This window comes from Chiroxiphia lanceolata, chromosome 6 (assembly GCF_009829145.1).
Source record: "Chiroxiphia lanceolata isolate bChiLan1 chromosome 6, bChiLan1.pri, whole genome shotgun sequence".
Classification (NCBI taxonomy): Eukaryota; Metazoa; Chordata; class Aves; order Passeriformes; family Pipridae; genus Chiroxiphia; species Chiroxiphia lanceolata.
The window spans coordinates 27,683,913-27,699,888 of record NC_045642.1 but is presented as its reverse complement, the minus strand read 5'-3'; the positions used below and the strand labels follow the sequence as shown (position 1 = coordinate 27,699,888).

At 41.6% G+C, this 15,976-nt stretch overlaps 3 protein-coding genes across 3 annotated transcripts in view; 1 reads left to right on the top strand and 2 right to left on the bottom strand.

Annotated features, from left to right (window-relative positions):
• Positions 1 to 1,232, bottom strand: part of STARD9 (StAR related lipid transfer domain containing 9) — a 100,962-nt gene extending 99,730 nt beyond the window's left edge. Inside the window, exon 1 of the mRNA XM_032689744.1 lies at positions 1,152 to 1,232. Within this exon, the coding sequence (XP_032545635.1) occupies positions 1,152 to 1,198 (47 nt within the window). The 5' untranslated portion in view covers positions 1,199 to 1,232. The remainder of the gene's footprint in view (positions 1 to 1,151) is intronic.
• A 2,735-nt stretch (positions 1,233 to 3,967) lies between these two features.
• On the bottom strand, positions 3,968 to 8,954 carry HAUS2 (HAUS augmin like complex subunit 2). Its single transcript, XM_032689815.1, has 6 exons — positions 8,544 to 8,954; positions 8,235 to 8,327; positions 6,372 to 6,441; positions 5,418 to 5,550; positions 4,642 to 4,750; positions 3,968 to 4,504 (listed from the first exon to the last, which is right to left on the bottom strand). The coding sequence occupies exons 1-6, from the start codon at positions 8,814 to 8,816 to the stop codon at positions 4,355 to 4,357; spliced, it is 828 nt and encodes a 275-aa protein (XP_032545706.1). The 5' UTR covers positions 8,817 to 8,954; the 3' UTR covers positions 3,968 to 4,354.
• LRRC57 (leucine rich repeat containing 57) lies at positions 8,830 to 14,289 on the top strand. The gene is made up of 6 exons (XM_032689816.1): positions 8,830 to 8,960; positions 9,639 to 9,815; positions 10,982 to 11,117; positions 11,835 to 12,103; positions 12,550 to 12,735; positions 13,375 to 14,289. Exons 2-6 carry the CDS (start codon positions 9,732 to 9,734, stop codon positions 13,414 to 13,416), a joined length of 717 nt encoding a protein of 238 aa, XP_032545707.1. The 5' UTR covers positions 8,830 to 8,960; positions 9,639 to 9,731; the 3' UTR covers positions 13,417 to 14,289.
• Positions 14,290 to 15,976: the final 1,687 nt, after the last annotated feature.

Below are 15,976 nucleotides of genomic sequence, written 5' to 3'. Positions count from 1 at the left end.
TAACCCCACTGAGAACTTTAGTCCCTTCCATGTCTATCAACGTTACTTTAAGCCTTCACATATTTGGTATTTGCCTCAAAGTCATTACATTTGGAAAATTTTGTTCAAGGCTAAAAAGCAAGTTGTCATGTCAGACCTTTCACAGAGAATATCCAGCCACTTGCCCCTTTCCATTTATAAAATATTAAAATCCATCTTGAAATGCTTTTGCTGATCTCAGTTGTGGAAGCACAGTAGAAGGAACAAATGGCCTATTGCCTTTGGGGTCAAATACCACAAGACTCATCTCTGCCTCCCTCCATATCCCATTTGTCACACCATCACAAGTTGAGTCAATGGAATTACTTAACAGCCTCTCCCTGTACTACTCCCTGAGTTTCCACTCTCACCTTCATACAAGCATTTCTGTTTCAGCATTAGATTAGTTTCTGCCACGTGAAGGAGGCTGCCCACCTTTCTGATCCTACCCTCCTCTCTAAACTACTGAGCTTGTACCACTTCTCAAACCATTCCTATCTGGAGTGCTATAGCATTTCTCTAACAGGAGGAGTAAATTACCAGCCGCTGGAATTTGGGTTGCTTGCTTTTTCTCTTTCTTTTCCTCCCCAAATTTTCAAAGTCTGCACAGTTTTAAGTATGTATTATATACAAACAACAACAGATGCTACGGCATCTTGTTGTTTGTGGGAGTTGCCTTCAAGCCGTATCATGCATCTTTTGGGATTTCTATTGGAGCCAAGCAAGCCGGGGAGGGAGCGGAGCTGAGCGACAATGGGAATATCCGGCTCTGCCTCCCGCTGGAAAAAACAGCAACAACAGAAGGGGAAGGGAAGATTCCCTGACACTGGATGACAATTGTCCTATTTTGGGGAGCTCAGGAAGTGGGAAGTCACCCTAACAGCTCCACTGGGTGACTTTTCCAAGAAAACTTCCCAAGCTATTTAGCGAGCTGGCGAGAGACGTCCTGCCAGTCATCCTGCCGTACCGCCAAGCTCCCCAGCGCCTGCGGTCCCTCCCTCAGCCCCAGCTAAGCCGCTTCACGGCGGCGATCCCGTCCCGGCTGACGGGACCGGCAGCAGCGGCCGCCCCTCGCAGCCGCCCCGGTACTTCCCCTCCGACCTCCCCGCGCCCCCGGCTGCGCCCCGCCGCACCTTTTGCTCAGAGGCCGGACCCGCACGGCCACCTTGACGTTGGCCATGGCTCCGCTCACGCCCCGCAGTCGCGGCCACCCGCGCCCTGGCCCCTCATCCCGCCCTCCGCCCGGGATGGGGAGGAGCGGGGAGGAGTGGAGCCGCCCGTCCCGCCCCGGAGGGGAGAGCCCGGCCCAGGCAGCCCCCGCGGAGCGGGTGGAAGGGAAACTTCCGCGAGTGGAGAGGGGGCGTTTCGGGAAAAGTTTGCCCGGAGCAGCCGCACGGCAGCCTCTCCATCACCCGAACCCCGTTTTTTGCCTGAAACAGGTCTGCCCGGGAGAGTGGGACCCCCAGAGTAAGAGACGTTGATTTCACATTTTATATCCCCGGGGATACCACTGCTTCCTCCCCCCACCCCCCCGAAATTCTCATTTGCAGCAGCAAAACAACGCGGGCCTTACCTCAGAGTTCAGCACCGACAGTCCGATTAGACGGGCACCGCCATGAAGGCGCTCACTAGGGACCAGCACTGTAAGCACTCCACATTAATTCGACAGGAATTTAGGCAAGAGAAGTATCCCTTCCATATAAGCGCTAAAGGAAAGACCTCAAGTGCTTTAGATTTCTTTTGCTTCTCCTTTGAGAACCTCCAGTATTCGTGTGGGTCGTACTTATGATCTAAAAGAAAATTTTCAAACTTCCAAAGAACTATAATTGAAATCAATGTCAAACTGTTGCATTGATAAAGGTTTGTGTTTAGACTAACATAAGAACCACGGAAAGATTTTTAAAACATTCTTGTTAGAACATTGTCCCTATCAGCTACTGATGTTATTGTGAAGATGCGAGAGCAAGTAGCGTTGGCATAAAGAAGATGCCAGGCTTGATAGGCAATTCCTGTTTATTTTGACAATTCCACTTGCCAGTTCTGTTACTCAGTTTTAAATGCATTTTTTCTGGTTTTGCATTTCAAATTATGATAAACTGAGCTGTATCTGAATATCATATAGGAGTGGTTTACAGTCCTCTACTGTTTTTACATTTAAACAACTTCTGTTTGAATTGCCTTTCAACTGAACTATTTTTTTTGGACTTTAAGTATAGTTCTTTTCATGAGACAATTTGCCTTAAGCTCCAGAAACGTTAAATCTAAATGAAAAAGGTACCACAATTCAGAAACCTTCCAGAGTGAGTATGGGTCCTTTGGACCTGGCACTTCATTCATGACTCACCCCAGAGATGCTAAAATGAATATCTACAAGCTGTGAATCACTGTATACTTCAATAGATTTATCCCTTTAAATCATACTGAAGAATTAATTGGTACATCAATGGCAAATGGCAATTAGCTAAACTCTACCAACTCCACAATCAACTCTTCAGTAACAGACATAGTAAAAAACAAAAATATGCTTAACTCTTTGGGATATGGCAAAAACATGTATTTCAAGGAATTATAATGAACAAACTAACTAAAAGTGTTTTCACTGTACTCTAAAATTATTAAATTACAACAGCTTTAATTTGCCTGACCCAAATCATCACTGTAAGACAATGAGAGAGGCTAAGCCTGTGATAGAGGTACAGGACACTGATTTACACAAACACAGAAAAGACCTCTGAGATCATCGAGTCCAACCTATGACCACCTCCCATCCTGAAGAAGTCCACAAGTCTGGATTCTGTTTCTTCCCACTTCACAGAATATGCAAAGCATTTTCAGTAAAAATGTCAGCTCCTCTGCAATTGTGTGGAAGATTTTTGTTTCCACATCTGAAACAACATTGACATGGGACTTTGTACACAAATTCTGCAATGATGTATAGCAAGTGTTCACACAAAGACCCCACTAAAGTCTGTGGAGACTCAAATACCAGTTTATATTCTCAGATTCTATCTAGTGACATTCTGCTTGACCTAATCAAAATTGTTTCTATCCTCTTAACTTTTCTCAACAGCAGCAGAGAGGAATGTCAGTTATACTTATATAGTATGCTAGAGAATTGTTAAGTTGGATGCCTTGTCATCACACCCAGCAGAATGATATAGTCCAAAAGATCAAAATGGGATTCTCAGAAAATTTCAAATATTAAATAGACCAATTGCAAGTAAGTCATAATAGAGTGTGCTCAACAAGGAGCCAAAGATTTCTTTCTTAATTCTACTTTTAAACGCAATAATCAGATACACTTGTGAAACTTGTGGTACTGAGCCACCTAGTGGTTACTTTCAAAAAGCAAAGGGCTCCTATTTCAGCAACAGAGATCAACAGACTGGATGTATGAAGAATTCAGATAAATGACACAACAGTACAATGGAATACATCCGCACCACTTCCAGTCTGCTCCGTATCCCGAATACAAAACTGGACATCCTCCACAGACAACCAACTATCCTGCTTTATATATATATATTTTATTTATATATATATATATATATTATATGTCCTGCCAGTGACATTTTACCAACCAGTCTTTTCCTGATCTAGAAGTCAGGTTACAAACTGGAACAATCAATGCTTTTGATAAACTGTTGGCCTTAGCCATGGAATAAAAGTTTTATTCTAAGGGGGACACTGACATTAAGGCAGGCAACAGAAAAAGAGGATCTGAAGAATATATTTATCACTACCATTGAAGTATGGTTTGCAAATCGGTCGATCTTGTATCATCAAGTCCATTCCCCGCTTTCCCACAAAACCACATAATAGTAAAAATAAACTGTAACTTGAAACTAATTTAATTTCGTGGTTGGAACTCCTGTGGAAGCATAAGCTTTCATCTGTAATTTTAATTTAAGGGATTTTGCAACAAAATAAAAAGCAAGAAACTGAGTTCTTGAAATCTAGTGCTTTTATTAAAGTGGCATAAAAAATACAATGTCTTATCAAGATTCTTAAAAAAATTAATAAAGACACTAGAGCAAATGCATAAGAAATTATCAAAACAAATTTCCGTTGAAGATACAGCCTCCAAGGGAATCCTATCCAGCTACTCCAAAAAGTAATTCCTTAACAGGCTTCTCAATAGCCTGTCTTCCTGTGAGCTACTGCTCACTATCCTTCTTTTCCAGTAAATAGTTGGAGAACTGTTACTTAATAACAGAAATACAACTACCTGCAAAGTCTCTGCTGGATTACAACACAGCTATGTTGCAGTTTTCACAGAAGACCATAAGAAGGTAGTTTTTTGAAGGAGGAAATCCTATTTGAGGAAAATGATTTGTTAGGTTAAATATAAGCCAAAGTCCAATTCAGCACGATTGCGTATGCTGTCAGAATACACTTCTTTTTGCAGTTCTCTCCATTTCAGTATTTGCTCTGTCAGCTCCTCCAATTCCATCACGAACACCTCTGTTTTTGTCAAAGCGGTGTCCTAAAGCAGAAAAGGGTTGGATTTAATCTCTATATATCCCGTCAATCTAGCAGGACATAAAAGTGACCCAAACAATTAAACAGCATTCCATTCTTAATGCTGGACAAGACAGCAGGCTCAGTTCTTTTGCTACTCACCATATTCTTCATCATATTCGGTACCTGAGGGATGCTTCTTACAGACTGCAAATGGCTTTCAAGCTTCCCAGTGAAAGTCACAGCATCAGTCAACAACTCTACTATACACCTGTAACCAAGAATGAGCCCCCTACTCAAAAGTTGTGCTAAACAATGAGAATTTAATACTTACAAGTTCTTATTTCTTTGCCCTGATTTTCTTAGTCCTCTTCTCCAGTTTTATGCACGTTCCCAACCATCTAATTAATTTTTCTGCAATCACACTTATTTTATGACTCTCAGCAACAATTAGGGCAGGAATTACAGAAGTAATATCCACTTCTTCAGTAACTGGGTTAGATTTTTAGACTATAAGAAGAAGGACTATATTTTTAAAACATGCACTATGCATGTCTGGCAATCATTCACACTTATTCTGAGCAAGTGACAGTGGAAGGAAGATACTCAACACTAAAGTAACAATTCCTGCTCTGGAGAAGCTTAATGAATCAAGCATTTAGCACATTTGTTTAAAACAACACATTGCAACTTGTTCTGTAGTCTTCTGAAGACAACATCAATAACCTAAGTAAATATTCAGAAAAATATGTATCACTACCTTCCTGTGAATTTATCAATGACTAAACTACTAGCTTTTAGCTGAGGTTCTGCTACCATTTTTTATTTCTATTCTTAGCAATGGAAAGATGAATGAAAGCACGTGATTTTTACTGCCTACTAGTTCAAATTAATTTGGACTCACGTAAACAAAGAACAATTATTTTCTGTGTGCCTACTTGTGGAAAGTAGCTTCAATAGGCAGGCTCTCCTGATATCTGGGTTTTATCAACCTCTTTCTGAGAGCCCTCTTCTCTTTCAGTACAGCTTCCAAGTGACTGTTCATATCTTGCAAAATCTCATATTTTTTCCCTATAAAATAAAATTGCAAAGTTGAACCTACTGTCCTGCTAAAACAAGAGCAACATTTCTTCTGGAGAAAGACAGAGAGAGAAAAAACACTGATGTATTGCACTGGACAATTTACACGCAAGAGAGACATTAGTCAGAATGGTGTTTGTTGGAGTGTGTGTGATTTAGTATCAGCATGCACCTCAAAGTCACAACACCTACTTTAAAGAGATACAGATACGTTAATTGTTTTACATTATCTATAGTTTTAAATAAATTCTATTTGAGATGAAGTCAATTTCTTGAACTATACCATAGCACTGAAGTAATACAATAAATTTCATTAGCCTAGCACAATAGTAGCAAGATAAAATGTTTTTAAGCATCCATAAAATTATAGTGTAAAAAGTGTGAAATAATAAAGAAATGAATACAAATGCTTCCGAAGTGCTAAATTAAAAATGCAAGTAATTTTAGGGGCATACAGATGCAACAGAAATACACTGAGTTTCTGGAAAAGAAGTAGAGCAGCACATGCAGGCCAAGGGTTACTGATGATCTCAGAACTCATGCTCCACTGACACTGGGGAGCTGAGCACCCTCTCACACTTTTATGGAGAATGAGTTGCACACAGAGCTTCTACTGAGACAGCAGAAAGTGCAAGTTCAAATAGTATGGAAACATTCTTTAGGTGCTAATAAAACCTGTACCACCTCTAACAAGCTATCCAGAGATGACTGCTGCAGTAACTTCTAGAAATGTGATATACTCAGAGGAAATATTAATCTGCTGATTAAGTAATTTAAGACTCTTAGTTTTTCTCTGGTATAACTGCACTTACCTAAGTAAAAAAGGTGAGTAATGTCTGCTGTCTCATTCTCCAACTGCATCATTTCAGTTTTCAGTTTTATCTACAACAATAATAACATCAAATGAAAATTCATTTTAAACATACTTATCCAGATATTGTTGACTCTCTTGGGGTGGAGGAGGAAGTAGAAAGAGAGAAAATGAGAGCATACATGTGAAAGAGAGCATTTGTGTGAGAGCATGTTCCCATGCCCTCTGAAGTGTTTCTACTACTGGGTGGTAGTAGTTAGTCAATAGGAAACAACTGTTTAAAAAAAACAACTCAAATAATTTTGCAACTTATTGGTGATTTGTGCTGGAAAAGACAGATCTTGTAATTCATTCCTAAAACACAGAAACTTATGATAGACTCATAGAATAGTTTGGGTTGGAAGGCACCTTGAAGATCATCTAGTTCCAAATGCCTGCCAAGGGCAGGGATATCACCCACTAGACCAAGTTGTTCAGAGCCCCATCCAACCTGGCCTTAAACACTTCCAGGGATGGGGCATTCACAACTTCTCTTGGCAACCTGTTCCAATGCCTCACTATCATCACAGTAAAGAATTTCTTCCTAATATTTAAATCTAAATCTCTCCTCTTAGTTTAAAGCCATTCTGCCTTGTCCTAGCACTATCTACTCATGTAAAAAATCACTCTCCCTCTTTTTTAAGCCCCCTTTAAGTACTGGAAGGCTGCCAAACAACTCCAGCTCTCTCAGCCTGTCTTCACAAGAGAGGTGCTCCAGCCCTCTGATCATCTTCATGGCCCTTCCCTGGACTGTCTTTCTTATGCTGATAACCCCAGACCTATATGCAGAGACATAGTAGAAAAGGAAACAAGGACACAAGGACAGAGTAGAAAAGGAGAATCATCTCCCTCAGTCTCCTGGGTGCTTTTGATGCAGCCCAGGATGAGGTTGCCTTTCTGGGCTGTGAGCCCACACTGTTGGCTCACGTCCAGCTCTTCATCCACGAGAACCTCTAAGTCCTTCACCACAGGGCTGCTCGTGATGAGCTCATCTCCCAGTCTGTACTCAGGTCTGAGACTGCCCCAACCCAGGTGCAGGACCTTACACCTGGACCTGGTGAACTTGATGACTTCCCATGGGCCCACTTCTAAAGCCTGTCCAGGCCCCTCTGGATAATATCCTGTCCTCCTGTCCAACTGTACTGCTCAGCTTTGTGTCACCTGCAAACTTGCTGAGGGTGCACTTGATTTCGCTGTCTATGCCATTGATAAAGATATTAAAAAGCACCAGTCCCAAGACAGAGCCTTGAGGGACACTACTTGTCACCAGCCTTCACCTGCACATAGAGCCATTGACCACAACTTGCTGGCTGTTTTCATCCAGCCAATTCCTTAATCACCCTTCAAATCCATGTCTCTCCTACAAAGCAAGTTTCATAATCTATATAGTGTCTAAAACAACATTATAAAATACAAGCCAACAGTCAATTCAGGCAGTAGGAAATGACTGAGGTTACCTCCTGGTAACCAACAAAATGGTCTAGTTGCCTATAAAGAAATACATTTCTGTGAATTGAAGTCAGCTACAAATTTTTATTTACTTTTCAGTTTCTTCAGAACACTTCAGGTAACACTTCAGTTAAAGGTGCAGCTTTCTGAGTCTTTCTACTTACAGTAAAAACTTTTGTTTCATAGTTTTGTTCTTACCATTATGACAACTCAGTCCACTAAGGAAAAAAAGAACCAACTGTTAAAGAGCTGAACTGTTAAAAAACCCTCAAAACACGAAACATGGCACATGGCAGCCTGATACTTCATTGGGAACTCTGTACTACTTCCAAGTACTAAAGTGTTGAGTGTACACTGACAACAGTAAAGGCTGTACCTCATTGATTTCAGCTTGCATGTTTGCCATTTTTTCCATCTCTGAGAATTTCACAAAGCATGGCGTTTCTCTGCGAGTTAAATCCAATGTCTCCTGTAAAAAGAAAACAGTGGGAAAACACACAGTCGGCAGCAAGAACGTACCAGGCACATTCTCAATAATGGCTTTTAATGGTTTAAAGTTATTGATGCTCCTGCGCTACGCGATACAGTACGTTTCGCCCGAACAACCCATAGGACGCAAGCATTATTTCGCGTCGCTTTTGCCCGCTGCCGACAGCTTGCGCAGTCCCCCGGCCCCGGGTGGTACCTGAGTCACGGCGCCCGCCGCCAGGCACCGCTCCAGCAGCGCGGCCGCCGCCGAGGGCTGCCCGGGCTTCCAGAGCGGGCGGGAGCCGCTCCGCTCCTCATGGCTACCCACGTCCAGCCCCGAGCTCAGCTCCAGCCTGGGCTCGTCCACCCTGTGGGGGCAGGGCCTGGCGGCCTCCACGGCTGCGAGTGCGCGGCAGCACCTCTCTAGCCCGCCGGGCTTTCCAGTCTCCCGGTGGGACGCCTCCGACAGGGAGAGCCCGCCCGCCGCCATGCTGGGCGTGGCAGGAAATTGAACGCGCGTCCGGTTCCGGGCAGCCGGTGGGCGCCGCTGAAGCGGAGGTTCTGGAAGGGCGGAGCGAGGGGGCCGTGCGGGGGCTCCGCCGCTGCGGAACGTCTGCGTGCGGAGCCCGGACAGGTGGGTTGGGCCGGGCCGGGCCTGGCCCGACTTGGCTGCCGCCAGCTGTCCCCGGCTGCCCCCGACGGGGCTGGGGTCGGGGCCCGAGCAGCCGCGAAGGGGTTGGGGCGGGGGCTGCTGCCGTGGCGCCGGGAGCGCTTCTCTCCTATCGTGCTCCCCGTGCCGGCTGCTTAAGAAGTGTCCCAGGCTTTATTTCCCATTGCGAACACGGCACTAATCCTCCGGCCTGTGACTCTCGCGTCCTGGGATTAAACCCTGCTGGGGTAACGAAGATGGATGTCGTGTGTCTGCAAACAGGGCCACGGCAGAGGAGTCAGTTCTCTATTAAATAGAATAAATGTTTCCAAAAACGCAGATAAAACCGTAGTATTGTCGGCAGGCCAGGGCTGGTAGGTGCCGCAGTAATCACGGCCAGTTTTCGTGGAGAATCTCCTTACGCTACAGGGCGCTGAAAGGCGAAATGTGGAGCTTTTCCACTTAGTTTTAACTGTGCTTGTTACATCGTTTCCATAGTAAAACTGCTATGAATGAAGGCACCTTAAGCTAGGCAGATCTTTGAGTAGGTTTTAGTTATGAAGGAGATGAAAACGCAGCAGTGAAATGTTTCAGTGTGCTGAAATGCTTGTAGTGTTGGAGAGAGTGCACATAAAATGACTTCTTACATTTGCTTTATCACAGAGACTTTGGATTGCAGTTCTCTAGCACAGAGTAACAGAGAAACTGGCTGAGACTGTCACTCGAATGCCGTGTGCTTGACAGAGAATTGCTAGGATGGGCAACAGTGCATTAAAAGCCCACCTGGAGACAGCACAGAAAACTGGTGTGTTTCAGCTGACTGGAAAGGGACTTACTGAGGTAATGTAACAGTAGGGGAAACATGGCTGTTTGTGTGCATGACTGACACTTTTGGAGAGAAATTCCCACCTCATTGTCATAACACACTGCATACATGTATTTCTCGCAAATGGTAATGGAAAATATTTCAAGATTTATTTTCTTTTTTCCTTTTTGCCTGCATTGTCTTCTGACTGAGTATTTATCTGTCAGGGCACTTGTATGCTTATGACCTTGTGTTTTAGAGTGCGTATACGTTCAAGAAGTGTTAGTTATGACATGCTTTTTTTTAAAAAATGGCTATAAGCTTGAAGGGGAAAATATACATTTTGTAAGCATATTGTTACTTAAAAAGATACTCCACAATTTGTTACATTTAGATACTTAGATTGTATTTAATTGTAGTCATACCAATAGTCTGTTCATTGGGCTGTAAGCATCCTGAGAGTTTATTATATTGGAAATTGTCTTGACTTAGACTCAACTGCAGAAAAACACACCATGTTCTGGAAGCATTAGTCAAGCAGCAGGTCGCAGGATAGCCAAAATAACTATATTGCCGTAATTTTCCATGACTTCTCTAAAGTGTCTTCTTCCACTGTGCTACCTTCTCTCTTTTTCTCTGTCAAACCAAAGGAGAATCAAACCCACTTGCTTATTCACCAGGACTCCTTGATGGTGATTGTCAGGTTTTTCTTTTTTTAGCTTAGTTTCAAGGCTCAGTACCAAAGTGATACAGGGTGTAAATAAGAGTAAGGAAGATGCTATACATAATTATTGAAAAAGGAAAGCAAGTGAAAAATTTCCCAATCTTACTCTGCTAAAATATGTCATTGTTAACTGGCTGTACGATATTTTAAATGACAGACATGTTTAAGAGAAGCACACAAGAGGACTCAAGTGTAAACAAGCTTCCTTCTCCCTTTTTAATTTTAATACTTTGGATGAAAAACTACTGCTCGTCGGTATTAGTGGTTTCTTTATATCCTTTTTTACTTCCCCAGATGAAAAAATATTTTTAAAAATATGCATTAAGCAAATTTGCCAATCACACCATGGTGATTGGACATTGCAATGCATATGACAGTATGTAATAGTGATCCAAATTCCAGTTAAAATTTTATATAACTTGAACATTCAAAATTGTATCAACTATTTAAATGCTGTATCTTTTTTCTCCCCCATAGTTTCCTGAAGATCTGCAGAAGCTAACAAGCAACTTAAGGACAATAGATTTGTCGAACAACAAAATAGAACTCTTGCCACCTCTCATTGGAAAATTTTCCTTTTTGAAGAGCCTTGCTCTAAACAACAACAAACTGAGTATGCCTGCTAATTAATATCTGCACAGATTTTTAAAATAATAAACCTGTGTTTTCTGATCAGAAACTAAATTTATTAAATTTAACTCTCACAGGATGTAAATGGGGAGGTTAGTCACTTAAACTGAAATTTTTGGAATTCGTGTACAGCATAAAAACCCCAAAACCAGAAACTCTACAAAACTAATTGCCAACTTAGTTGTCTTATGTTTTACAATGACACACGAGCACTTAAAATCATAAGGTTTTTGTTCTATGACTTGTCTGATCTGAGGGTTTAACAGTGTCATATGGTTTAGTACTTGCATAGAGAACAGGTAATGAAGATGATGATGATGTAGACAATGTTGCTGGCCATTCAGAGGTTGTTACTGCTTCTGTTTGACAAACATCCAACTTTATGGAAAAATTAGAATGAGGTAAAGAAACTAGGTTTTAATGCATTAATTAGGTATTATCTGCCTTTTTGAAACAAACATAATTTACAAACCTTTGACTCCATAGTGCAACTGACTGTAGTGCAACTCAGGAGTGCTAAAGGTTATATATACACCTGTGTAGGCAGAATGAGGGATGAATGGAAAATGGGGAGGAAGTCTGTGAGAAATTACTTTAATAGAGTACTGCTCTCCACGCAGAAGCTTATTTGAATTAAAGAGGTATTAATGTTTACTGCTCTTAGTTCAGGTCATATGTTTGTTCTGTCATTTATTTCTAGATGCTTTACCTGAGGAGTTGTGTAAACTGAAAAAACTGGAAACACTACACTTGAATGGCAATCACCTGAGGCAGTTACCGGCTGCATTTGGACAACTTTCAGCTCTCAAAACCCTGAGCCTTTCTGGAAACCAGCTTCGGACTGTGCCTACACAACTCTGTGGTCTTCGCCACTTGGATGTGGTAGATCTTTCGAAAAACCAGATCCAAAATGTGCCCGACAGTGTGGGAGAATTGCAGGCTATCGAACTCAATTTGAATCAGAATCAGGTCTGGTAACTGAGATATTACCTAGTTTAGAACATGGTTTATCTTGGACTTAGTACATCCATGGAACATAAGATGAGAGTATCAAAACTTTATAGCTAAAAGACATCTGGACACAACACAAATGAGGGATCATAACTAGAATTTACGTACCAGTACACCCAAGTGCCTGCTTTGATTAACAAATCCTGAATTTAGTCAGGCAGAAAATTATTTGAACAGTTCTTGAGTAGGAATGTGGTAAATATATGTGTAGGTTGCCTGTAATCATGGAAGAAAAAAAATTACTTGGATTTTTGATAATTTGTTGCTTACACATTCTAACTAGTTAATGTAGTTTATATTTACAACATGGTAATTGTTCTGTATAAGTCTGAAACAAGTCACTTTAATGATCATGGATCACTACCATTTTAATCTGATTTCTCTTTTCTGTTTATTTCTACAAGATTTCCCAGATCTCAGTGCAGATATCCCACTGTCCACGCCTCAAAGTCTTGCGTTTAGAAGAAAACTGTCTAGAACTCAGCATGCTTCCTCAAAGTATCCTTAGTGATTCCCAGATCTCACTGCTTGCAGTAGAAGGCAACCTTTTTGAAATCAAGAAACTCAGAGAACTGGAAGGTTATGACAAGGTTTGTGGGTTGTGTGTTTGTTTTTGTTTGTTTGTTTTGTTTGTTGGTTTTGGTTTTGGTTTTGGGGGGGTTTTGTGTGTTTTTTTTTTTTGGTTTGGTTTGGGGTTTTTTTGGTTGGTTGGGGTTTTTTTGTTTTGTGTTTTTTTATCAAGTGAAGTCCTTACCCCCTACCTCCTCAGAATACTAAGCATTTATGCTGGTGAATAAAAGCACAAAATAGTATATTGGTATTGTCACTGGTATTGGATTCACAGCTTATCTCTAAAAAGAATATCAAGAGTTCTTCAAATATTAGCTTTCTCATAGGATTCAGGATTAATGATTTTCATCAGCATCTCTTAAAGGGCAGCTAATGATGACAGGTGTGTGTCTTCTGATGGGACAAAATATAATGGATGCTTCATATTTAACATTAGTTCATCTTTAACACTTGAGACTTGAATTGCAGGAAATGGCATAAATTTTTGGGGAGTTTTTTGTTTGTTTGAAATTAAAGCTCTAATGGTTACATCTGGGATATAAAAATATGCTTTAGATGCAGAATGTTTTTGAGTCTGAGTGCAGAAGCTTAGCTGCTTTTAGCAGTAACAAATCCTCTATTAATTTATGAATCTTAGATGGTTTTTGTTTTCTTTGTAGTACATGGAACGATTTACAGCTACAAAGAAGAAGTTTGCATGATCATTATTCTGACCCGGTATGTTACTTAATAAGAAGAGAGACTAGAAGGACCTGCTCCACTGACTTAAACCAAGACGGATGAAGGAAATGATCAGAGTACTCCTCCTCTAGTAGACTGATAGAGCCTGTTAAGGCTGCATTGAATAAACTTGAACTAGAGAACATAGGTATTGAACTGATGAACCTACCCAGGGGCCAGTTTTGATTTTTGTGCCACAATAGCTTTTAACACAGTATGTGTTCTCCTTTGTCACGGCTTGTTCTTTCACAGAGAAAGGGAATGAGCATTTCAAAGTTGCCAGTTCCCTTTTGTCATGGCTGTTGATTTGTAAGAGGATTATTTCTTCTGGAAACATTTTTCCATGATAGCACATGGAAGTTCTACCACCAAAGCATTGTATGTCTTGCAGTAAGCACTATTCTACAGAGAAGAACTTCTATAGGCAAGGTTTTAATTTATAACCTGTATGAATTTTTTTTATGAAGCACAAGTAGTTGTGGTTAAATGTTTTATTAACAGCTTCCAGTAAACAAATTGTGATTTGAGCATCCTTCATTCATATTTTATTGTATAGGCTTTCTTTTCCCATAAGCGAAAATTGCACTACAGCCCACTTCTGCTTGAGCTTTATTGAATAAAAACTAGGTTCAACTTCAATGTATTTACTAAAAATGTATATTGCTAGAAAATATAATATCCTTGCACTGACTCCTTCTGTACAGAGCAATGCTGAAGGTTTTAGTCATCAGCTCACTGCTGCTGCCTTACTACCAAAAGCACCTAGAAAGAGGTAAAAATGTGTACAATTATGTAACTTATACTGAAAAGGAAAATGTACTTGTATATTTTAGTAAATTATTTTCAAAAAATCAGTTCATTTGGTGTAACTCCTGCTGTTTTCACTTTAATAAGTAGTATTAAGCTGAAAGCCCTCACTTAGGTACTTGGGTCTGTCAGCTGTTGGTAACAGCTACACTTCAACGTAACAGCCAAAATTAAGATTAGCAGTAAGTGGTTCTTTTATAAGATACTAAGAGAGGTATCTAGTTCCCTATTTGTAGCTATTCAAAGGATGGATGTGATCCATCACTTAACAGGCAACCAGTTTGTCATGGTTTGAAAATTGCCCCCCCCCCCCCCCCCCCCCGGGAGCCAGGGGGCCTAGAGGTGATTGGGTGCCAGGGCAGTTTCCCCTGGAGGGCCAATCACTGCTTGTTTTGTTCGCTCCTGTGAAAAATCATATATACACAACTGGCGGAAGTTGTTGGCAATCGGTCTGTCTGTCTGCTGCTGTGTGGGGGTGTGGGTGTAAGAAAGGCCCACGGGTGGCAGGGCCCCCTTTTTTCCCCTCTGGGGGGAAGGGGGGGGCCCTGTGGCCCACAACTCTGGCCTAAGCCAGGGTTGAAGGCAACACTGGAGTGAGTGTGTGTTATGAGGGAAGGACTCACAGCACCTAAAGGTAAGCGGGAGAGAGGAGCCAAGCCCTCTTCCCCCCACCTTTGCAGCTAGACTGTGGAGGGGGCTTCTTCTTTTCCCTCTCACTGTAGAGGGGAGGCTCAGCATTGGAGCAGAGCCAAAGTGGACGGGCAGAATGCAGCCCGGTGCCAGGGAGATAACCCCAGGTGAAATCGGAGAGGGACCAGAGAAAGGCCCAGAGGATGTCCTTGCAGTGATTTAAAATGGAGGACAGCCGAAAACTCGGAGAAGGAATGAACGTTCCAGGATGCGTACTGTGATACAGTACAGAACCGAGGTATGAGAGAGAGAATCACACAGCAGAGATGGCACAGAACCAAGGAGAAAGCACTCAGAGCTATCTTCTTGGACTTCATGAGGAAGAAAAGACTTCAGCAAACAGCTGGAGGTTGGTGGGGGGAATGAATCAGGTTCCCTGAACACTCCCACGAGAGAAAGACTGGTTACCTATCAGCCTGAAGGGCTTTTCCTGGACTGAATTAAGGGAGAAGCTTAAAGGGGCTGATAGAAGTGTGTAATATTATATATATAGTTGCTTTTAGCTTGTACAGTATATTTATTTGTGTGAAATAAATGTATATATACTTCCCCTTTTCCCCTATAGAAGCCTCTTGCCTGAAAGTTTCTCTTTGGTGTTGAGATAAAATTGTGGGAAGGGGTGGGGGAAGCCTGGAAATTGGATTTTGGATTTTTGTGGTGGCTCAAACCACCACACAGTTTTCTTTAAGAATCCAATTCCACCACTTTATGAAAAAAACAACCTACTAGCTTTTCCACCACTTTATGAAAAAAACAACCTACTAGCTTTTCATAAGAAGTAGCTGATGGCAGACAACATTTCTGAGGCTACTTTGTTTTGCAAGACATAACTAGGGAAGTGCTTTAAGAACATATAATGCAAGGCCCTGTAGAGTCAGAAATCTATTCAGCTTCATAATAATAGATTCCACAGACTATGACAGGCAAAGCCAGTAGCAAATTAAGCCTGTGGGCTTGTTCTAAAGTTTACCTCCTTCTACTTGATATCTAAATCCCATGTGAAGTACTAGTTTTTCCTAGAGAGTTGTTATGCACAAGATATGA